Raw genomic sequence first — 24,894 nt, forward strand, 5'->3', positions numbered from 1 at the left:
GAAATTCTGTACATTTATATGATTTACCAGTATAAAAGATGCTGCATTGACCTTGACCTGCTGCAGACCATCTGCTCCCAACAATTCACAATCATGGCATCATTCAGGTGGGAAGGCACATCCAGAGACTTGAACTTCTCATTCTTTAATTTTATCAGCTGAGACCAGCCTCCCTTTTTGACAGCAGTTCTTCCAGCAGCCCACCTTTATTTCCAGACAGCCTAGGAGTGTAGCCTGATGGTGGCAGAGCTCAGGAGGGGTATAGCTCAGAGCACAAACTGTTATCAGATAGAGCTGCTTGGAGGCTGCTCTGGGCAATACAAGAAGCCTCAAACAGGTCCAGAACTCTGAGGGCCTTAAGATGGCTTAAGGTACAAAAATGATGGATCTTCTCTGCTGTGTCTCCATTCTCCTTCACTGCACCTCACAACCCAGTCCAGAATGAATTTCTCCATGTTACCCACACTGACCATGTCACCACAGTTCTGCTCCAGCACCTGGACATGCTGTAGGGCATTTCTGACCATCACCAGCTAGGTTCAGACACTTGGACAGGAGGTAACAGCAGACTAAAGGAAGCAGAAGGCCCAGAAATTTCCATCTTTGGAGAACTCTGACCATTACCAAGGCCAGATAATATTAATGTTGGCATCACATGAAGTTTCTTCATCTCCATCATCTTTTTTTTTCATAGCTGAACCATCCCACAGCTTTGTTGTGCTTGGAAACCAAATGTGAGTTCCCATGCAGGCCAGCACAGAGCAGATTGCCTGCACAAAGCAGGCCAGACACCAGTGCACAGATCACCACTGACTTTTGCATGGATTCCTCTCAGGCTGGTCTATTTGCTTACACAGCTGCAGGCTCCTCGTTCACATCACTTGGGCAGCTGAAAGATAATTTTGCATTGTTCCTGTGCTGGAGTTTTCACATGGGCCCACTTTTCAGGGTGGAGAATGATTCTTTTTAAGTATATGAAGAAGTTTATCAAAGCATCTTTTCTAATGCAAGAATGATCAGAGTTCTGAGAGGAGGAGGAGGAGGAGAAACTGAAAGGATTGCTCAGGTGGAAGGAAAAGTTGTGTGACCTGGATTAGAAGGAATTTGACTGGAAGACTGGCTTGGATTTCTCCAGACCTACCAGACAGAAATGGAAGAAGAGCTTCTCTCAGAAGTATTTGGGAGAGGGTTGTGGGGAGTTCTGGAGCTCATGGGGCCAGCATGGACAGCCACAGGAGCTTCAGGAGAAACACTGAAGTCAGGTTTAGATTTGCCCTGGACTGTGCTACTCTGAGAGTTCTCCAGCTCTGAGGAATCTGATGGCATTAAGGCATCAGCCTCTACTCTCAAGACAGCATTTCTCATGTTTTCCAAACAATTCGGGAACTGCGAATCGGCGCAGATTTCTCAGCTCAGTAATTGTGGTGTTGCCTCAGCATTTTTCTATCAAGATTCTTCAAAGCCCTTTAGATTCTCTCCCCAAATGCAGCCATCCATCCTCCTCCATGAAATCCCAGACCTTACTGATTATTACCAATAAAGTTATTGATGTTGGAAATGCTGATACAGGAAGATGAGGCTATTTAGGAACGTTTTGCCAGATGCTGGTTGAGCGATACCGCATCATTTCATGCAGCACATCACGAAACCTCTTTCTTCCCTGCTGTGTTAAATTGTTACTTTCCCTGAGGGGGAAACATGGCTCTTCACAAATCTGGCCTGAGAGGAAAGTGGGGGAAGAGTGTGGGAATAGCAGACAACATCAAGGATTCCCATTTCCCTGTTCTTTGCTTCTTGTGAGCAGTCTTGCCTTTAACCACTGCCACTCATTTTCTGAAGTGCTCTTTCAGTGGCCACATCCTGTGCTGCCTCTGGTTTGGTGACAGCACTCCTAAATACTGAGAGCACTGTCAGAAAAATCAGTCTTGGGTTCCTCTTGGGCTGAAAGAACCAATTTACTGCTCTCCTTCAACAGGCATAGGGTAATTATAGGAAGTCTCTATGCCACATCACATGGGTATCACATGTAAAACCCATATATCCTACTAATGTGCACTGCTTAGGCACCTCTGTTTCTCACAGACAGAAAGATGAAACTGAACACCCCCAACCAGGAAAAAAATTACTTATTGTTTTGATAGCTGTTTTTTCACATCCCAATTGAACCTGAGGGGTAGTTTTTAAGGAAAATAAATTTCACACTTCTCACCAAGAAGCCAAACAGAACTGCAAGATTCAGAACAAAACCAATGAATTTATAGGTACTTCAGCTTGTTTCAATCAAGTTTAAATATTTCTTCCTTTTCCACCATTTCAAGGAAAGCAATAAACATCAGCAAGCAAACACAATCCTCTCTGGCATCACTTACTGGTCAGATTTTATCCCCAGGTTTCTGCATGAGCTCATACAGGGGTTTTTCCACTGTGCAAGCCCATTTGAACAACATCTGTCAATGACTAAGTCAGAGAGATAAAAGACATTAACCCACAAATGAAACATTTCTGTACAGGTAGCAATTTTGGGGATAGTTTTCTCTTAGGTATCCTGTGGTCATACTTCATCTTTGCCTCCATTTAGCATTAAAAATGAGAAGCTCCAGCATGCAAAGGGCCCAGTGAAAATGCAGTGCCTGGATTTATATGGAGCAAGGCATCACACTATGTATGAGCACCAAGAGGGAGTTCAAATTAAATTAAATGGGAAGCTAAGTGGGGAAAGCCCTGTGTTGGGTCACTGGCAGGACTTCAGTCCTCAGGGAACTCCCTAGCCTGCTCCCCACTCCTTGTAGCTTTAAAGATGAGCTTGTGGGCACCTGGAGAGCCAGCAGGGCTCCCTGTGTGGCTGTGGGGAGAAGGCAGGACACCACTTCCCTGGCTTTGTGCTGCAGGTGACTCATGCACACACCTGTTTCCTCTGCAGCCCCTCACCTCTCTGGGCAGGGGGCTGGCAGACAGACAGACAGACAGGGTTCCACCAGGAAACCCAGGTGTCCAGAAAAACAATTCAGGAGATTTGAATTGACCAAATCCTTCACCCTTCCAGAAAGCAAAACTGGGTACAAATCTTTTCCAAGCTTTCCTGTGGTAAATCCTCAGGACACCACGTGCCTGATGCATGCCTGTGAGAGGATTTGCCTTTATGCAGCCACACAGAAGTGCAGCATGAAGGAGCAGGGCTGCCTGCTTCTCTCACAGGGCTCATGGCACACTTGGGAAAGGAAAGCCCCTTAAAAGGCATTTTTCCCTGCCCCACATCACTGCTGGCCTTGTGAGCTCTTGTACACACACAGATATTTGGTATTCTAGTACAAAATGCACCCTTCTAATCTGCTTGGGCCAGCAGTGTCCTCCTGCCCCTTCCCCCTTCCCCCCCATTTGCTGTGATTTACTTTGCAGAAGGCTTCAGAATCCAGCCAACACACATCACAAAATTGGTGGGAAAAATCACGATTCGTGAATTTTTTCAATTAATCAAGTTCTTAATTTTACCCAGGAGGTCATGCCTTGAGATTCTTTCAGACCATCACAAAAGAGAACAAGCTGGCTGGGAGCAATAAGCACCATCTGAGAATCCTCCCATAGCTCAGGCTGTTTATTTTTCAGTTTCACTCACCATCACCCGAGCACATGTCTCTTTTCCCTCAAATCCTTTCAGCTGCTTCTTCCTCTGAAGCTGACTTCCAGGGAAAGCTCTGGAGATCCTTGCCTTCAGAGCAGATTCACATCCTGATTTCTCTTCCCTCTGTGGACAAAGAATGGAGCAGGCTGAGGTCCTTCTACCCCACAGCTTGCTTTAGGAAGAGACATGTGCTTGTGATTCTTTCCACCTCTGCAGACTTTTCCTAAGGCCCCAAGATTTAGAGCTGGGATCTTGCAGCAGCACAACTCCGGGATGGGAGAGCTGATCAGAGAGATAAAAGACATTAATTCACAAATGAAACATTTCTGAACAGGTAGCAATTCTGGGGATAGTTTCCTCTTTGGTGTCCTGTGGTCATACTTTATATTTTCCCTAGCCTATTTTTATACTATACATTTCACCCCAGGAACTTGGTGCAGGCACTGGCACCACATGGCTCCATGTCACAGCTTTCTGGGGTGAGAAGTCCCCCAGCAGCAGGCTAGGACCTGCTGTCATTCCAGGAGTTTCTGAGAAACCATGCTGGGTCCTGAAGAAACAAAGAAAAAAAATTTAAAAAAAAACCCCAGAAGTTTCAACAATCTCCATCATTTTCCAGTCTATGACATTTGTACACAGAGGGACCTTACCCACACAGCTGGCCCCAAGCTGTAACTATATCAAGCCACTCACATGACCAATACTTTGCAGGATCTCAGCCTCAGGGGCTACCAAGAGTCCAGCAGGCCTGAGAGACTGACAAAAAGGCTCTCACAGCTCACATTCAGGATCAAAACACCACTTACTAGAACAAAGCACAGATTAAGTGATACCAGCCCAGATGAGACAGACCCCAAATAAGTGCAAATAAAATATTTTTCTGCTGCCAGAATACCATCATGTGTTTTGCACATGGCATCTCTTCCTGCAGAGGCTATGGAGAAGTGATTCCACTATCTGCCTTGGAATTCCCCCAGGAAAGTTGGCCTGGCTGGCAGTGGAGGGTGCCTAACTTCCAGACTATTAACTTACACTGCAATCAATGCAACTCAAGAATGTACTTAATTTTAAGTAAACACCTACAGAATGTGATAAACTAGGATGCTGCATTGCTCAGTGCACTTCTTTGGCTGATTTGTTCACCAAGGCAGTACCTCAGAGGGACAGAAATCACAGAAACCTTCTAAAAGCTGCAAGGATACCTTAAATAAAGGGAAGGCCGTTGCATTTAGATTAAAATTACCCAGTTTTTAAGACCCAGTTTCTTAGGCCCTTACAGAGATAATGCACTCAAAGTGACTCTTTTATAAACACCAAACCTGGATAAATGAAAAGGAACGTATAAACCAAGATCTTCTATCACTTGCCAATACAAGATGCATTATTGCCCCAGGCCTCAGAGAGAACTGCAGCTTTGCATTCCCACTTTTAGTTAAGCTAATGAGGAGAAGAAGGAAGAGAATTTTTGAGGTGGGCTCTTCTTCCTTTCATCTGAAAAGTGGTTACTGAGCTGTGCATAGCTCTGCGAGCTCAGTCCCGCAGCGCCCGAGTTCCCAGAGACTGCACTGCTGAAAGGAGAGGTGAGTTCTGCCTATATCCTCCCTGGAAGCTGGTTCAACACTCAGTTAGCAGAGGGCCCTCTGAACGAGGGATGTGGCTTTGCACTGGGGAAAGGTTGCAGATGCTTCTCAGTTGCCTGTTTTATGAGGCTCCTCAGGAAGGCTCATGCTCGCAGACACTTTGTGCCTCTGATGGTTTGGCTGCCTGTTCTTCTCACCAGCCACATGCCAGCATGACTTCATGGTGTGGCTGCTTTGGGGAGCTGGATGGGGAAGCAGACTGCAGCTGCTTCTGGAGGATATAAATATTTTTTGCACTCGAGGGGCTCCAGCAGTCCAACAGGGTCAGGGACACCTGGGCTCTATTCCTGGCTCTCCTGCAGACCTGCTGCATTGTTTCACTCCTTCCAGTGGCTCTAAATGAAGACCTTTTCCTGCCAAATTTCTTTTCTTAGGTGTGAGGCTTCCACTTGAAAAATTGAGCCACAGCAAGGAATTTGGGGTGATGGGACTGGCCTGTGAATTTGATCCATTCATTTGATAACAAATCCCACAAAAGCCATTGCACTGGTGAACACCACAAATGGCTCACAGGCCAACCTTACTCACACCATTTACCAGTTAGCCATCTGCTCCCTTCAGATATTATTTTATGGCTTTCCTTTGTTTTCACTAAGGCCCAAACAGGAATGAAATTGTGGGTCCTGTAGCTAGCCCTTTTAAATAAATAGTCCTGCCATCACTCTAATAAGTTTGACAAGTTGGTCACAGGCCCTGGGCAGGAAGCTAATAAACTTCAAGTTGCTTTTCTATTGTTTTCCTAAAACAATTTGACTTCCTTTCTGATAGCCTCAAATTCCTTCAATAAAAATAGAGTAGCTGGGAGCCAGAGGAAGAGCTGAACCCGAGCCAAGCTGTGCTCACAATGCCGCCTGCGTAAGATCACATTTTATCCTGATCCACGAAGACCCTTTAAAAGAATAGCAGGCAGACAGCTGCCAGTGCATGTCAGGAACAGCTCAGGAGTGAGTCTCCCCCAGCACTGGTCCTCCAGGCTGCAGGGGATGTCCAGCCAGTGAGGCAGTGTCAGAGCACAGGCTGAGCTCCTGCCTGCCCGCAGTGTCCTCCCTCAGCCACTTCAGGATCTCTTCTGGGAGCCCGAGGCTGGCACAGAGCTGGGCTGTGCTACAGCTCACCCACCCTGCAGTCAGCTTCACCTGCTCCTCTCTCTACCTGTGCAGGCTCAGCAAAAAAGAGGTAAAGGTCTGTTCTTTCTTTTCTTCTTTTGGAAACATATCTATGAATATATTTATACACACATACTTCTGTTGGGTAGCAATTCATCCCACTGGAAGTTTGCAGGACAAGATGAATGTCTGGTGGCTAGCTAGATGAGGACTCCTTGCTTTAAAATGACTTGCTGATCCTTTGGACACATCCTTTATGCTCTCCCCGGTCTGGTTCCTCCACCTGTAAAACAAGGAGGGTGTTTATAGGAGCTGCAATTTCATTATCATCTGCAAAGCACTTCTCAACTACTCAGAGATGCTGCAGAGTTGAGAAGTGGAGGCAGGAGGGCTGAGAGGGCAGTACTTTGTTTCCAGTAACATAAAGCTGACAGCTGAGCATTTACTTTGGGATAGATGGCAATTTCTCTTCAGTGAGATGAAAACCTCTTCCAGTTTTTCTTGTTGAAAACTTTACTGGAAAATGAGTCTGACACAGAGTGATGTTTCACAACTGGCTGTTTCTTGTTTCCTCTTTTCTCACTCTGTGCTGGTATGGTACTCTGGCTTGGGAAGATGAAAACATCCATCCACACGGAATAAGTTGGGATTTTTACTAAATGAGGAACTGTAACTATAAAACTGTTCTTATTCAGGGGCCTTTGCTACTCCTCTTCCCTTGGGCCCAGCCTGTCCTTGGGAATTTGCCTCCTGCTGGAGGATGCCTTCAAACTGTCTCCAGAGTCTAATGTAAAACAGAGAACTTCCCTCTCTGGCCTTCTCTTTCAATCATACCCGTGAATGGGGATTTGAGATAAAATGTTCCATCAGGAAAGTACCTGTGGAGAAGGTACTAAGGTGCTTTAGAGAGGTGCCTGTCCAGCATGGAACATATGAGAACCAGAATAAGTGCAGTGCTGTGGCCAGGCAGCAGAGATGAACTCAGCCACCGTTGGGTGGTGGCTATTTCTGAAATTTCTCAATGCAGCAAACCTTCAGAAACAAAAGTCCTTCAGACAATCTCTTTCAGTTTTCACATCTCAAGAGAGCATCCAGCTGCATTTGAAACAGCCTTCCAGCAAAGCCAGATGCTGTGGGAGCACCTGTTTTTTGTGAAGAAACTCTTTAATATGTGAGCTCTCATCTGTACTGCTGCATATCTGCAGACCTTCTCCATGCATCCTCTTGGCTTGCTCTTATTGTTTGTTTAAATCTCAGGCACAGAGTGAATCCCTCCATTAAATATCCATGGGATCAGTGCTGAAAAACTCATTACACAAACTCTGCTCCAGATTTACCTGGCTTTTGTATGCAAGGGTGCAGATCTGATAAGGCACTGAGGCCAGTACAGGAAATAGAATGAAAAAGGGACCTCTTGGCTTATCAGGTTCAATCCCTTTGAATAACGGGCAAGTACAAACCAAATGGCCTTTTCTAAACTTACTAAACTCTGTCCTAAATCTCATTAGGTTTCCACCCTAACTTGTGCTGCTAAAATGCTGTTCCAGCACCTCCTTGCCAGCTCTGTTGCTTAGAAACCTTCTGATTTCCAACCTAAATTCATTCATGGCCAATTTATATCTATTTATTCTTGTGCCACATTGTCCTTTAGCTTATGTAGCTCTGCTCTCTCCTGAGCACTTACTTTCCCAACCCCCAATCCCTAAAAGTATTTATAGGCAGCAAATCTCTCCTCTCTTAACCTTTGTTCTGCCAGACTAAGTAACTAAGCTCCCTTATAGTATTCACCCTGCAGGCACATCACACCGTGGTTTAATTACTTTGTGTAGCTGCACTAGCATGAAATTCAGTGCAAAATAATTAATGCTGAAAAGCTCAAACTGGTAGCACATCTATTTTCAAATCAGCTCAAATATCTCTGTGCAGTCCCTGCTGTGACCGATAAGTAAACACGCTGTTGGCTGAGACACTTCCATCCCTCTGACCACCCCGCTGCCTTCCTCTGCACCTGCTCCAGGCTGGATATCCTCCGTGCATGTGGGGAAGCAGCACTGCAGACACTGTTTTGGAGAAGTCTCATCCTCCTGGATGACATTACTTCCACTCACTGCAACTGGAAATGCTGCTACATCCTCAAAGTTTGCTTGCCTCTTTTCACCCCCATGTAGCATCGCTGGTTCCTCCTCCTTTGAGCCATGAACTTTCCTCATCTTTCTCCATCTCCTTCTCCTGGGAGATGGAGATTTCTGTTACTCTTCAAACAAGTTCTTAGTGTGTGACTCTGCACTCTCCCACTTAACCTCACCTTGATCACTCTAGTCACAAAGAGCCTTCAGCTCTGGCAGTGCTGGAATCCACCTCTGCCCTCATGATACCTCCCAGCTTGGTTTCACCAGCAGATTTCATTAGCGTTTCTACATTCCGTGCCAAGGTAATTAACAAAAATATAAAAAAAAGATCAGTCCTAAGAGCAATCTTTAAGCAGCCTCACAGATAATTTCCCTTCAACCTATTAAGGAACTGGTGTATCAATTCTGCCAGTCTCTTACTCACTTGAGGATTTATTTAATAATCCCTGTCTTCTTCAGCTGAATCTTCTACACTAATTTCCTTCTTCTGGGACATCATATCATACGGTTTACTGAACTCCAGGTAGATAAGGGTTGCTCTGTTTCTTGTACCTAGGGGGTCAGGAATCCTAATCCAAGAAAGCTCTTAAGTTTTGATCAAAAGATAGCACATGTTGTTTTATTTTCCTTTTCCCTCCCAGTTTTATTTCTGCTTTCCTTCAAATTGCATTGCACAGCATCACAAACTGCTGTGATCTGCAAGCTGCACATGGCAAGCTGTCAGCTGTTCTCCCCATTCCCACTGTTGGGGACAGCATTCTCTTCCACTTGCTCTCCTCACTTAAGTCAGACAAGTTTTGAATAACAGGCTCTTGGGGAGGGGAGTCAAAATTCTTTTTCCCTGCTAAAGATTGAGCAAACCAGCTATTTTTCTAGCTGATGGGTTGGAGAAGCTGCCAGGACTCCTCTGTTTTCCCTTGAAGAGGCTGCAGTAGAGAGAGGGAAGGGATGACACATTGAGGGGCTGGCTGAAGTATCCATACAACATCTTTACTCCTCTTTCTGTCTTTTGCCTCCCTGCCTGCCTTCTACCATTTCCTTTTCGTGCATCAAAATCCAAATAGTTACCTCTAGCGCCAAAACAGAAAGAGCTCTCAACAGGTACCTCCTGTGCATCATGCATGAGTTGGACAGAAACCTTCTCCCCTCCCTCTCACATTCAGCAGAACCAGACTGTATCTGCTGGGTTCAGGATTACCTCTGTATGGCACTCAGGAACAGCCCTTGGGCAGGAAGCACAGAGGAGTGAGCAGGGAGAATCAGACCTGATCACCCTGAGTGCACAGCAAAGTGTCAGCCATGCAGGGAGGTGAGTGCATTTCAGACAGCTCTCTCACAGGACCTGTCTCTCTACAGCATGTGAAAAACACTTGACAAGCCTTATCCCTAGCCTATCCCAAAGCCATCTGTGAGCTGGACCTGTATTATTAACACCTTTTTTTTGGACACTTCTATGATGAGTTCCTTGACAATCTCACTGGCATAAAATCAACATGAGTTTACATAATAATGCTTCGTGGAAATTACTCTACAAAGTCAAAAAGCTGGAATGATATTCTCCTTCCCATGAATTTCCATTGCAGATACACAACTGCCACACAGGAGAGGGAGAAACAACTCCAGAAACATTTCCATTTTCTTAAAAGCCACAGAAGGGCTTTCAATAGAGTTAGAAATGAAGCAGCAGGTGACTATACATGTCTCCATACCAGGAGGTTACTGAGCTGCTGTGGGAATTTACTTGTCCTGCATCCTGCACTAACCATCAGTGAGGATACAGCCCTCCTGGAAAAGAGTTACACTTCTAACTTCAGAGTGAGAGTGTCCACACAGGACATGCTTCCAGAGATAGCCTCTGCACACAACTGTCCTTTGTAGACTGGCTTTCAATCTGGTGACTAAAGGAGGTGGTAAATTAGTGGGAGGAAAATTATTAGAAGAGTTTCCAGCATTGTGTCTTAGTCCCTGGACTGCTTTGGTTTCATGATCTGCACTCACTGATGCATAGAGACCACCAGGCAATGCTCTGGGTGGAGATATCCAACCTGGGAAGGATTGCTGGAGGGACAACCATCAAAGCTTGTGTGCAGCAAGTTGGTTCTCAGGTCAGCAGAGTCTTCTGTGCAAATCTCACTCTCCTGCCACTGATTCTTTGAGACCTTTATCAAAGCCAGAAGGCATCTCTGATTCTGCCTCCTCGCTGGGCCATTCCTGATGTGCAGGAATCAGAGGCTCAGCTTGACACACACATGAAATACAAGACCTTCAGACACTTGATACGTCAAAAACATTTTTAAGAGAGGCCCAAACACTCATGAGTCTGACTGTGTGTGCAGGGAGGTGGTGGTAGCGTGGTGTGACAAAAAACACCTCTCTTGACAGGCAGATTATTCTCTACTTATCAGTAAGGGGGCATGTAAAAAGTCTCTGGGAGGATTTGGTGCCCTTTAGGACAAGGCTGCAGCTGTGCTGGGCCCCTGGTCCAAGCCAGCAGAGCAAGTTCTGTGTGATTTGAAGAGGTGGAAGACCCTGCTCCACATGAACCTCTGCTTTGCCAGATTAGGCTTGAACGAGTCAGAAATACGTCCTTTGTCGGTTGAATTGTCTTTTGTCTTGTGTGGAAAAAGCTTTCCAGGGTCTGGCTGGTGTAACTGTGGGGCAAGGCTGTCTCTTTTCATCTGGGGAAGGCTTAGAGTGTTATCTGTGGGAAGATGTGCAAAGGAGCAGTAGGAGCAGCGGCTGGGCTGAAAGGGACTGCGCGAAGCCAGCAGCGAGTGCATCCTGCCGGCATGAGGAGGGTGGCACCGGGAGAGGCTGAGAATGAGAGGGAGGAATGAGATCCATGGTCTTTAAAGGAGAAACAACAGGAAACCAGGTTTGAAAATAGAAAGATTAGTCTGGAGGGGGTGGGAGAGACAAGAAAAGTAGGTGAAGAAAGAAGAGGGGGAAAGGCGGAGAGGCAGTGGGGAAGACAGAAAGTGACACAGAAAGGGGGTGGAGAAAAAGAGAGGAAGAGAGAGAGAGAGAACCATATTAAAGGAATAAAACGAAGCAACTGAGGAGAACAAGGAGTTCAACTTCACTACAAAAAGGGAAAGTGCCAAAGCAAGGAAAGGAGACTGAAGACAAGACACTGGAAATCAGGTAAGAAACCAAGAGGGGGAAATAATAGAACTGCAGAAGTGCTGATGGTAGATCAAGTTATTACACTCAAGGGGAAAACAGCACAAGGGGGAAAAGGGATTTGGAGAGGCAGGAAAAGAAGGGTGGCCAAAAAATAACTTTTAAAAAAATTACTTTTTTTTTTCATTTTCTCTTCAAAACATTCCCGTAGTAACATGGTGGGCTTGGGACATTTTAAAAATTAAATTGTTTTACCTCAGGCAGCTAGAGAATTAAGAAGTAACTTCCCTGCCATGAACATAGATACCAATAGATTTCAATGTATAGGAAAGCACAATAAGAGCCCCAAACATCCTCCCTCAGACAGTATAAAGTGCAAATTGCCATTTCTGTCAGATCCCATTTCAACATGCTGTCAAGCTGCTCGGGGGACAGTGGTGAAGGGAACTCTTACCTAGGAGAGGCTCTCGGGGTGTAAACACTTTATCAAGTGTCTGCATTAACTGCCTATATTCTGAAGTGCGCAGAATGCTTTCAAAATATTGCAGTTTCTTTTCCTTGAGAGTACAGTGTCCTGGCTGGTGTGTGTCATGGAGCCTGGGAATGTAACTCCAGAGTAGAGAAGTGCCTCGCTGGTATCTCGCAGTCACACGTTCTGTGCGCGCCGCCAGGGAATGAATGCCTTTCTCCTCCATCCCCACACTGCCCGTGGCAGCCTCAGCAAGGAGCCACACAGACCTGAAGGGACAAATGTCCTCTCCCAGATCAGCAGCTGCTGCTCTTTTTATTTTCCTTTCTAACTTCCCCCCCCCCACCCCCTTTTTGTACTTGGAATAGTTATGCAATTACATTTCTGCAATTTAACACTGCTTTTTCAAAGAATACCTCCCCTTGAGAATATGGTAGCCCTGGAACACACCCACCTGGAAAGAGGCAATCTCACTGAATGTAAAGGTTGCTGACTAATTGCCACCTCAGATCTGTGGTGGCTCCTTTGATTTCCTGAAGGCTGCCTATTTGTCGTGTCTAAGGAGCTTTGTGGCATCCTGGTTTTAACAACTTCGGTAAACTGAGGCAGAGCCCCTGTCCCTCAAGTGCTGTGACAACATTTAGATGATCACATAAGTGGTTTTTCTGGACGAATCTCAGCTAAAAAAGTCCTGTGCTGAATGAGCCTTAAGCATTGAAGTCTCCCTCCATCATAATAAACTTATCAAAATGCCTTGGTGAAGCAGTGTGGATGAAAGTTTTCCCCTACTGCTGTCTATGTGCTCCTCTCTTTTAAGAACTTCATGCATGTAACACGCGTGTGCTTATGTGTGTGCAGCTAGGAGCAGCTTAAACTGTTATTCAGAAGCCTCACAGTATCCAGCATTTGTATCAGGAGCCAAAAATTTCTGCATTTACTGCTATTTTCAAAATCTAGTCTGAGAAAAGCACACATTTCTAACTTTGTTCCCTTTTTCCTTGGGAGCAGAGCAATACTTTAGGAGAATTCCTGAGGCTTCAGGGTTTAAAATACTCATCAGGCTCTTGTCGCTTGGGAACTATGTTAAGTATTCCTGTTACTATAAGTATTTGGGGTTGGTTGTTGGTTTTGTTTTTTTTTTTTTTTTTTACTCAACAGTATATATTATCACAATATTTTTAGTATTATATGTGTATTAAAAAAATTAAGCTCTGACAGAAAATACAGAACTTCATACCTTAGCTTCTCTTCTCTTTTTGACCTTCAGACAGATTTCACACATTCTGCACACATTTGCCCACTTTCTGACTTATCCTGCAGCATTGAAAATAGACAAGGAGGAATGAGTAATTCAGCACTACCCCATGCCATTAGGGAGCACAGTTTGGAGACTGCTCCATGCTTTGGGTGCTGTTGTAAGAGGCACGAGGATAGAGGCTTAAAATTAGAAATAATTCCCAGAAGACAACAGAGAGACTTCAATATTTGGGGGGAGATCAATTTTATTGCTATTGATAAGCAACTGAGAGATCTCTGTGAGCAATACTCAGCATGCTAGCTCTTCCCTGAAACAAAGAAATATTCATGCCACACAGCATGCAATGAGCAGAGAGATGCACGCTTTTAAGTCTCTCCAGTGTATCTTTGAAGAAGGGTCAGGGGGTTTTAATGTAAGAACCACAGGGTTTACATTTATATTTCTGCCTTTCTCCATTTTTTATGTCATTATAAACATGCTCTGAGAATGGCTGAGAATTTCCATATGAAACTGCTCTCCCTTAGAAGCAGAAAAGCTGACAGATGCCTTGGTCAGGGCACAGGGTGGCTTGGAAAGTGAAGCAGTCTGGCAAGGGTGACCCCTGCAGAGCTCCAGGGTCTTCTGCTGCACTCAGATGTCTGGTGAAGAAAGGAGGGAACAGTGGGATGGGAGAAAAACTGCCTCCAGTTTGTAATCAGATAAAGCTATCCAAGAGGACTGGGGTTAATTCTTGCTTCTTAGTCCAATTTCCTCTGTCATGATGAGACAAATCACTTAAGCTACATTTCCCCACAAATGCCCATTTCTTGTCTTTTGGGTCTCTGACTTCTACATGTGGTGCAACTGGTGGGAGTGATAAACTCTCCCACTCCAGCACAAACCAGACAGAGCTCTGCTCTGAATACACATTATACACACTGCTAAGTACACTGGGGGAAAAGGCACCAACAGATTAACCACATCACCAAAGAGCTTCCAAAATTAATGAACAGTTTTTATCTTAATCTCTCACTGCCTTAGTCCCTCTCCTCACACCATCTCCTCACCTCTGGGTGGTAATGAAAGTAAGTAGATTTATAATTGTGAGGCGATCAGATACTGTTGTGATGAAAGCCATAGGAAAACCCATAAGGAAACTAATAACTCTGCCTTTAGAGCTGGACTTGAATAATGTACAGTAAATGAGGCACAGGCCACCCACTGAACAATGAGGAGAAAACAAAACGTTGAATAGCTGCTGTTCAAGAAAGCCCCCGCCAGGCTGGCACAGAAGAAGGCAGGCATCCTGTGCAAAGAATGAGGTGACAATGTGAGGATGTGGTTAAGGACTCCAAGAGGCACAGGCACAAAGAGATTGAATTAAGATTACTGAGAACAGTAACCCCAGCATTTCCTAACTCCCTACTGCCGGGCTTTGCCAATTTAGTATTAGTTGGTTTCAAAGGGGGGATGTATTTTTCTGCATATATATATATATATATATATATATATATATATATATATGGTGCATACACTGAGTACAAAAAAATAATCCACTCACACAGCCAGACTGAGGCTAGGATACAGCAATGAGGCTGGAGTGTGAAACAAATCCCACAGATTTTTGGAAAGAAGGAAGAAATGAGATTTGACAAGGTAGTAATAAGTGGGAAATAGACAGTGGCTGAAAATGTCCCCTTTCTAAGGCTGAAAGAATTAGCAATTTGGGTGCTGTATAGAGTTAGCTGGTCAAAACTGCCCAGAAAGTGAGGCAACGCTCTCTGGGGGAGCTTGACTGTAGGGAAACCACAGGGAACTGATAGGCAGGGAGATACTGGGGTGAGAGGAAGGAAGAAAGGATGGGAAAAGTCTGAATGAGAGGTCTCTCCTTCTCCCATTACCTCTTCAGCCTGTTTTATGTCCACACTATAACAAGTTGCGTCTCATGCAGTCTGTGCACAAGCCTAAAATCACCTGGGCAGCTTTAATTGCTGCTATATTGTGCCCAGTGTGAGGCCTGCCATGCCTGCACACCTCCTTACACCAGCCTTCCCCACAGACTGAGCAGGGTTTGAGATCAGCTTCTCTCAGCAGAGCTCAGGGACAGCTTTTACTACGGCAGCCCCCAAATTTCTCAGCTTGTTTTTGTTTTCCAGAGTTCCCTGTGCCCTCTTTACCTATCTCCTCACCTCTGTTTTGCCCAGTTTAGTATCATCTGCAAATTCAGAATCCCAAGAGAATTAGAAGATGCTCCCTGCTTTTTAAATGTAAGCCTGGATACCACTATCATGTAACTATTTGATGCCAGCTTTTCAAAGACAGTGGGATAAATTCATCCCTCAGCTTGAACTCATCTGAGTTCAAGGTCTCTTCTGGTCTTAGTCTCCTGAGATTACACCAGGCAGAGCTTGGCCCTAATATTTGGATATATGAAAGCACATGGGGAGGAATAGCATTAGATGTTCTGGACAGACAACTAATAAAAATTCAACTGACTCCGAGTCTGCACCTTCCATTATCACTTCAGATGAAAATATTCTATATATTATTATCATCTGTGTGTGTAACACATCCCTGATGTACACACTTGAAGGTGCTGAGTGATTCCCCTCTGTCTGTGTCCCTGTGTGTGCAGGAGGTGACGGGTCATTCAGCTCCCTTATCTTCTCACCCACTCTCTTTTTCATGAACTCTGAGAGTTTCCACATTTGGAGAGGAGGGGGAAAGCACACCTCGTCAAGAATAACAAGCTGTCTGCAACTACAAGTAGGGCCAGTGGTCTGGATACCAGTATGACCCTTCCAGAATTCACAGTGAACTTGGGAGGAGCAGAAAGATAAGAAACATTGGATTTCTGTGTTGTAGGACAAGAGCTGTTAACACAGAGCTCTTCTTCTCCCCTGAGATTTCAGCTCTAGAGTCAAAGTCACTCTGATACTGGCTCAACACAGGACTTTGAACCCAAGGAACCAGAATGGAACCTATGCAAACATGTCAATTATTTTTCTTTAAAAGCATAAGTACAAAGCTATTTATTCCAGGTTCATGTGCAGATCAGAGTTACATATTTGGCTAAAGAACTGGCCTGGTTCAGGCAGAAACTTATCATAAGCATATGTGTGCATATATGAAGCCAGAGAGATGGTGTTTGGACAAAAATACCTAATAGGTAGTTGCTTCTCCATTGTATATCCATAGGAAGGAGCCAATGCCAGTAAACTCTGAACAAAAAGATACCTGTTGAGGTGGGCTTTAGCATCCCAAATCCCCTGTAATCCAAAGCACTGCACCCACTCTGCACAGCGCATTTCTAACTCTGTTCATCATTTAATGCTGTAAGCCAAAAAACAAAACAAAACAAAATGCCTCTGGTTCTACCAGGTGTACCCACTATAGAAGGGCAGCAGGACAGGGTTTTCTTTCAGGTAGCCAAAGTCAGTGTTGTCTGAGGGCACAGGAGAGAAGGGCTGTGGCCTGTAGAAGCAGATGTGCAGTAGAAGCAGTGTTGTGTTGCTGTTATGAGGTTTCAAAGGCAGTGTTACATAGAAAAAAGGAAACAATCTTGCAAGTCACAGCCTCTAAGCTCTGTCCCCAAACTGTCTCTGTGACCTCAAACAAGCATTTTGTCCCTTCCGTACCCCAGTGATCACCATCTGCAAGACAGAGGTGACAACATCTGCACTGCATGGGATGCTGAGGCTACTAACAAGGGGCTGGAGATTCTAAAGTAAAGCAGCATTAACCAACCTCCAGTGCAGAGCTTGAATTGTCCTTCCCAAGTGCCTACAGCTGTGAGTGCACAGTTTGGCACTGTGGGCCCCACTCCTGTCTGGGTTCAGCCTAACAAGGGTGAGCACAGAGCAAAGATCTCTGCCCACTCACCCACCATGATCTGTTGTGCCACGTGCTGGCCTGGACCTGTATGAGATAACACAGCTGGAGGGAGCAAAGCCACAGGCAACTCCTGACCATGCCCCAGCCAGCCTGGATGCCCCACTGCAATGTCACTGCTCACGTGCCCAGCACCCAGAGGGGACAGCTGCCTCCTCATTCAGTAGCTTGGAGGGGATGCACTTCTGGCGTGGCATCCTCAAACAGCCACGTGTCTGGAATGTGAGCCTCTTAAAACATCCTGGGCCCTCCACTTTGTAGTGAAATCTCATTTATTCCCAGAGACACACATTTGTACCTGATTGAGCAAATCACAGAGACTGAGCAAAAATGCAATGGCTTTGAATCCAATACTTTCCCCCTCCCTGGGAACTGTGCTTGCCTCACACAAAGGAGCTTTCCTTGGAGAGCCTCTCCACGTGCCCCTGGGATCTGCCACGGGGAAGAGGTGAGCCCAGCAAGGGAGAGCAGAAACAGTGTTATAACCAGACTCTCCACTTTATTTTAGAAACATCCCGCAGAGATGGCGACCTCCTGTCACCTTCCTTGTGGGAAAAGCTAGCTTGAAGTGTTGAGCTCAGCTATTTATATCCCTGCTGATAGTCTTGCCTGTCTTCTGAAGAGGGGAAAACTTTCTTCCTAGCCACCCCCAGGGAAATAAACTCATATAAAGTTGATTGCACAGGAACAGCCCTCCTGGCTCTCTGGTGTGGATTTGCTAGCTGTTCATCAGAGCCCTGGCTAACTCCAACCAGAATGAGCGAGCAGCAGTGATGTGAAATGCTCTCATGTCCTTCAGAGCACGTGGCATCACCAAGAGGATGGGCAAAACTGCTCAGAGGGCAACAGACACTTCCCCTCCCGCAGATAAAGGTAGTGCAAAAAAGGAATGGCAGAGAGCAGCCCGTGGCTGGTGAGCCAGCCTGGCATGCTAGCAGGTGCTGCCCTCACTGGGGTATTTTTATCGTGGAATTTGGCAGTCACAAGGCAGCCTGGAGCTGAGCAGACTCCATGCTTGGCCTGAGGGGTGATGCTCAGTTTTCCTCAGCTTCAGTGGTGCTGCAGGTGATGACTGAGCTGGGCTGGCCACGGTGCTGGGTTAGTGCCAAGCTGCCCTGGTCTGTGTCACACACGCTTCTCCCAGTGCCAGGGTCCCGTGACGGCGCCCAGCTCCCGTGGGGACCCAGCAAAAACCTGCCAGCAAAAAGCATGGAAGGGCAGTGGCACAGCCCATGGCTGCTCGTGAATATGCATGACCCTGCTGCCAAGACTGCCTTCCACCAGGTGCTGAGACCCCACAGAAATACCCAGAGGTGTTTTTTGCCCGGTTACACCAGAGTGAGATGAGATTTGTCCAACTGAGCCCAAACTAGGAATATAAAAGGCTGCAGATGCTCAGACGCTGAGAGGTCAAAGCATGTGAGGGCAACAGTAGTCTGGGACTGAGGGAAAAGAGCTATATGGAAAATTCCCAAGAATAGTAAAGCTATGAGGAGAAAGGCTAGGTCAGGGGCAGCTCTGCATAGCCAGGAAAAGCTGTCAGGAGGTGACAATCCTTCTTTTCTTGCTGGCAGCAGAGAACTAGATGCTCTCAAAGACCCTTGGTCTGGCGCTGCAAAAATAGCTCGCTAGTAAGTATCAAATGTCCAAGCCAAAAATGCTGCTCTAGGAGGGAAACTCCTCTTGGTTTCCAAAATCTGTTCCCCTGTGGCCAACTACGCCCTTGCAGGAGCCACCTCAGCTCTCTATGGGGCTGTAGCAGGATGATCTGGAGGCATCTCTGGGCAGTCCCTTCTTGAGACAGTCTGTGCAGGGGAGGGCAGAGGAAATGTCCCTACTTTCTAGCCTAAGCCTCATGACTACCAGCCTCAGATCCTTCTGATTTACAGCTTCTTGAAATATTCTGTGCATGTGTGAGACAGGTAAATTGCTGTTCTGCTTGCATCCCTCAGCATTTTTTATTTCTGGATTCCTCTTGCACTTATGTTTGCTTTACTTTGTGTCCTGCACATCCTGATTTTTACAATTTGCAAGTGTCTAGGCTTAGTAGCCATCCCTGGGGAAAGCAAGCTGTTATAAAACCCCAAACAACCTGCACACAGTAGAATGGATGGGAAGAGGGCCTCAGTTTGTGATTGTACTTCCCTGTGGCAGTAAGTAAAAACAGCCTTTGCACAGCCAGGGAGAACTGTGTTCATATTTACAGAGCCAAGCAAGGTGAAACAAGAAAAGGCATGTGTAAACAACATAAACTCACCTGGAAAAGTGCTGCCTTGTAAGGAATATTCCCCACATACAGCTGTGCTACAGCACAGTGATGTTGGACACAGTAACACTGAGCTGTAGGCAGCTGGTTGCCTTCTCTGCACTCTGGGGGAAAAAAAGCAAACACGCTGATCTCAGTGCCACAGTCTGTAAATATTTCCCATCACTGATTTATCTGCCTGTGTTTAATCCCCTGGTGCTCCTGGAATGAAGCCATATGCTAATTTCTCCAGAATGCAGTAACTGCACCAAAGCCATTTCAGAAGGTAAGACAGACCCACACATTCACCAGCTTCCACCAGTGCAAACGAGAGGAGTCAGAAAGACCAGCTGATTTTCTGTGTTACTGCTCCTCCAGCTCTGGGCTGGCTGCAGACCAAAGCTTCTGCATATGCCAAGCAGCCAGCAGGATCTCCATCAGCATGATTGCAGCATGCCTGCCAGGGTAGGAAAGAGCCAAACCCCATCCTTTGCTTCCTGTATGTGCTTTCTCCCTGCTCACATGGCTTCTGACAGGTAGTGGGGTAGCAAGGGGCCACTGCCCTGTCTCCTTTCCTGAGCAACCCTCACCTTCCCCAGGGCAGCCCTCAGCAGCACCAGGAACTTGAACATTCAACTTTTGATCTTTGTCCCATCCATCCTTGCAGCTGGACACAGCGCAGGAACAAAGCATGGGATGAATTATGGCGTGTGCTGCTACATTAAATTATATCACTCACATAACTAGAGGAGGGGATATTTTTCCCTCAACAAGTGTATTTGTTCTCCAGCTTTTGCTCACAGGAAATCTACACAATATTGCTACAGTAAATTTTCAGCTTTTAACAGTGTCTGCTCTCCACAAATGTTCTTTGCACTATAAAAATAATTGGCTCCTAAAGACAGGACAAGGAATAATAAAGGAGAGTTAACAATTTGGTCCCTGTGGCTTTGGGATTTACCTTGACTAGTGCTTTTAATATTTCATTATGATGATTATTTTTACATTAACTTATTAAAATGCTATTTTCCAAAAGAATGACTGTGGGAGGACATTAGCTCCAAGGTAATAGTGCATACTTTATAGCACCCAGCCCTTAACTCTCACCAGGGAGAGCTTTGCAGTGCCCTGGCAAGGTAAGTATGGTGAGCGTAACTGGATCAAATGATTGCTCAAGCACTCCCACAGAGCCCCACAAAAGATGGACTAAACCCACAGCTCTCTTTTTATCCATCAGGTTAAGTGATTTGGCCAGAAACAGTCAGTCAGAGTCAGAAACAAGACTGAAACAGGCTCTCCTTCATTTCCACTTTGCAATCCTACTCCCAGTCCAGCAAACCTTTCCTGTCATCAGACCACCTACCAACAGCACTTCCCAGGAGTGCTGGTCCTTGGGAGGCACTTCAAAGGAGGCATTTTTCTTTGTGTCTTTCATGTGAACTGTGAAATTTTCCTCATAATTTAAGAAAAGCAGAAGGAGCAAGACTCACCATTTAGATTTTGCAGCAGTTCCTTCTCAGAGAGGCATGACAAGGTGGCAGCAGATTAGGTTTCCAGAACTGGCACAGCCCACCAAAGTCTTTACACTCCCCTAAACATTTGCAGCTTGTAAATGAAACACTTACAACTGAAAACACTGCAAAACCAAAGCAAAACCTACAGACAGGGAGCAGGTGGGCAACAGAGAGATTTTCTCTGTGCTTCAGTGGTGGCACTGAGCTCATAAAGGAAACCCAGAGCTGCACACACTTCACACCCCAGTTGTTGGTGCAGGTATTACACAAAGGCAACATCTGACAGTGCCACTGCTCAGGCCAGGCTGTAGATCCCACTTATCTCCCAGGGGATCAGCCCACTAAGGATTTCCCAGGGTGCAGTCTACAGACAGATGAATACAGCTTTAATTTCCCAGTCCACAGAGGATGCAATATGCAGATCACAGTGAAAGGACTTTCTGAATCAAAAATAAATCTGGCTCACCCTCACGGTTTTGGGAACTCATTTAGCAGGCTGTGGATGAGTTCTATAAAAAAAAGATCACTTTTTGTTTCAGTAGCTGAATTTAAAAAGAAAAAGAAATCCCAAGAACAACACAAGGTTTCCAGCGGATGTGAAATACAGTTTTCAGCAAACCAGACCTCATTCATTCCAGGGCACATGAAAACATTTCCTCTGACACAAAACAAAAAAACCCATTTCACTCCATCCATTACCAGCCAGGCATTTCCTAACTCTCCTTAGAACCACTCTCTGTTCTCTCCCAACAGAGGCTTGCGCTCAGCTCTCAAGACTTCTCACCCCTCCTGGTGAGCAGCAATGGGGGAGTGGAGTTTCCTGGGAGACTTCCTCGAGAAGGTCCACAAACACTCCACGGTGGTGGGGAAGGTCTGGCTGACCGTGCTCTTCATCTTCCGGATGCTGGTGCTGGGAACGGCAGCGGAGTCCTCCTGGGGGGACGAGCAGTCTGACTTCATGTGCGACACGCAGCAGCCCGGCTGTGAGAACGTCTGCTACGACAAGGCCTTCCCCATCTCCCACGTGCGCTTCTGGGTCCTGCAGATCATCTTCGTCTCCACCCCATCCCTGGTGTACATGGGCCACGCCATGCACACGGTGCGCATGGAGGAGAAGAGGAAGATGAAGGAGGCAGAAATGGAGGCCCGAGAGAACAAAAATGGCGGTGACACGTACTACCAGCAGAAATGCTCCGTGGCAGAGAAGGAGACTAAGCTGTCTGGCTGGGATGAAGCAGGAGGCCAAATCATACTCAGGGGCAGCCTGCTGAACACCTATGTGTACAGCATTTTGATCCGGACCGCCATGGAAGTGGCCTTCATTGTGGGGCAGTATGTCCTGTACGGGATCTTCCTGGAGACCCTGTACATCTGCCAGCGGGCACCGTGCCCCCACCCTGTCAACTGCTACGTGTCCCGCCCCACGGAGAAGAACGTCTTCATCGTCTTCATGCTGGCTGTGGCAGTGCTCTCCCTCTTCCTCAGCCTGGCCGAGCTGTACCACCTGGGCTGGAAGAAAGCCAAAGAGAGGTGCTCCCGCTCCTACAAAGCCAGCCCCAGCACAGCCCCCGGCAGGCTGGAGTCTGCCCCGCAGGCAGAGAGGGCACAGATGTACACCCCGCCCCCGGATTTTAACCAGTGCCTGTCGAGTCCCAACGGGAAGTTCATCAGCCCCTTCAGCAACAAGATGGCCTCCCAGCAGAACACCGCCAACTTCGCCACCGAGAGGGTCCACGGCCAGGAGGACGCTGCTGGGGAAGGGCCCTTCATGAAGTCCAGCTACGTGGAGAGTCCAGAGGTGGCCAGTGAGTGTGCAGCACCCGCCTTCTCCGAGAGCTACTTCAATGAGAAACGCCGGCTCAGCAAGGCCAGCCGTGCCAGCAGCAAGGCGAGGTCGGATGATTTGTCTGTGTGACCTGTCTCCAGCAGGGATGAGGAGAAGGAGCTTTCCCAGCACTCAGTAAAACTTCTGCAAAGTGGACTCCAAATTCTTGCCCCTAACCTCCCTGTTTTAATATCCTCTCTCTATCCTGTCCAGACAGCACCTCTCACAGCTCAAGGCAGGGGCAGCCACAGGCACTGAAGAGAGACATCAGTCTTGGGCTATGAAGCCCTCAGCTGTTTTTTCACCATGGGACCCACAGGGATTAGAGACTCCCCACCCTTAGGCTGGTAGAGCACAGGCCAGCAGACTCCTGCCCAGTGAGTATCCACTGTGACACTGTATTCAACAGACTGACTGGACCTTTACATCTTCTGTGGTCTCTGTTCAACACTTGCAACATCAGCTTGGCAGTTACACTGAGCTGAAGCTTCTCTCACCTGCAGGGAGCAGAAACACACCAGTCGGCTTTCTGAAAGAGAGATTTTTCTCATCTGCTTCATTTTGGCTCTTTCTAACCCTCCCTTTCTCTACCTGAGCCCAGATATTTTATACCAGTTTACCTACACAATAAATCCTACTTGAATTTTTTGACACTGTGTATATAACAACTCTTCCCCATAAATAAGGACATCTCTGGTCCCCAGTGCACAGCTGCCTCATGTCTAACATTGGAATCCCTTCCTCATTCCTAAGTCAGCAGAGCAGACTGGCCCCAGGGAAATCACTTAGATGACCAGTTGATGAAGACTGGGTAATTTTCCCAAGATACATATGTCATCAATCCTAAGCAAGACATCCATCACCAGAAATAGAGACTCTCCTGTGAGAACAGATATCTCACGAGTATCATGTAGAAACAAAGTGGTTTTCCCCTTTTTGAAACTCATCTTTCAAGCAATCTGAATTCTGCTGAAAGGGTGCTGCCAGCTGCCCACTTGAGAGAAAAGCATCCTCTGTTTATCTGCAGAAGAGGTACGGCCTGTGTCTTACCAACCTACCAAAACATTTCAGCATCCTCTGCAAGCAGAAAGAGTCCGGCTCAGGTCCTGCACATCATTCAGCTCCTGCCTGCTCTCTCAAGCTTGCCAGCCAGCACAGCTCAAGTTATTTGTCCCCACAGCAAGTGTCTGCTCTGCCCCCAGGCCATCCTCTCCACCCCATCCATCCCTAGCACACACAGTGCTAGAAATCACCCATGGACCAGATTTTTCCACCACTGTAGCCCCTCAGAGCAGCCCCTGAGGCTGCACTGTGAGTCTGGTGGGTGAGGTCTGCAGACAGCTCCCACTCCAGATACATTTCCTCAGTGCAGAGCTGACATCCCTCTGTTAAAGATCTGCTAAACAGAGCCAAGCTGCTCCCTGTTTACCCTGCACTGCCCTTTCAGACACAGGCCACAGCTTCCCAACACTGGACTGCACAAGCAAATGGCCTGGGACCAGCTGATGAGGGGACTGAGCCATTCCCTCTCTCAGGGCCACTGAAAGTGAATCCCTGCTCCTGATACACGGCTTTGGTACAGCTCCCTGTACATTTAAATACACATTCACACTCAGATGGGGGAAACCATGTTTTTGTTTGTAAGTTTTTATATATTTGTATTTTTTAATCCTGAAAAGACCGTGTGTGTTTTCCTTAACATGAGATTTTAGTCAGTCGTGTCTAGGTTTCTCCTAATAAAGTTCTAACTCCATCTCTCCTTGTGGATGTTTCTCCTCTCACATGGCTGAGAATGAGCTGCTAGCAGGGCTCAGGCTGCCCGCCAGCCTCTGCTGCTCAGAGATCACAAAAATTCCCATTGCCCAGAGTGGCAGGAATGAGGGGAGGGTTTGGCCAGGGGGATAAATAATAAACATCAGGAAATGATTGATTGACTGGATAACAGGAACCCCTCCAGCTCCCCTGCCTGCCTCTGCACTACCAAGAAAGGAGGAGCTGGTCAGGAAGAAGAGCTTCCATCCTCCTGCAAAGGCTTGCTCCCTGCATCTCCTTGCATATCCCAGCACACAGATATCTCTGTTCCCAGGGAGGACACC

At 46.6% G+C, this 24,894-nt stretch overlaps 1 protein-coding gene and 1 long non-coding RNA gene across 2 annotated transcripts; one reads left to right on the forward strand and one right to left on the reverse strand.

Annotated features, from left to right (window-relative positions):
• Positions 1 to 6,578: 6,578 nt before the first annotated feature.
• Positions 6,579 to 20,999, reverse strand: LOC143693414 (uncharacterized). The gene is made up of 3 exons (XR_013181079.1): positions 20,950 to 20,999; positions 19,472 to 19,584; positions 6,579 to 6,648 (listed from the first exon to the last, which is right to left on the reverse strand). It is a non-coding gene; the product is annotated as an uncharacterized LOC143693414 (long non-coding RNA).
• GJA5 (gap junction protein alpha 5) lies at positions 11,417 to 24,620 on the forward strand. The gene is made up of 2 exons (XM_077174548.1): positions 11,417 to 11,638; positions 21,727 to 24,620. Exon 2 carries the CDS (start codon positions 21,776 to 21,778, stop codon positions 22,886 to 22,888), a length of 1,113 nt encoding a protein of 370 aa, XP_077030663.1. The 5' UTR covers positions 11,417 to 11,638; positions 21,727 to 21,775; the 3' UTR covers positions 22,889 to 24,620.
• The last annotated feature ends 274 nt before the right edge of the window (positions 24,621 to 24,894 follow it).

This window comes from Agelaius phoeniceus, chromosome 2 (assembly GCF_051311805.1).
Source record: "Agelaius phoeniceus isolate bAgePho1 chromosome 2, bAgePho1.hap1, whole genome shotgun sequence".
NCBI lineage: Eukaryota > Metazoa > Chordata > Aves > Passeriformes > Icteridae > Agelaius > Agelaius phoeniceus.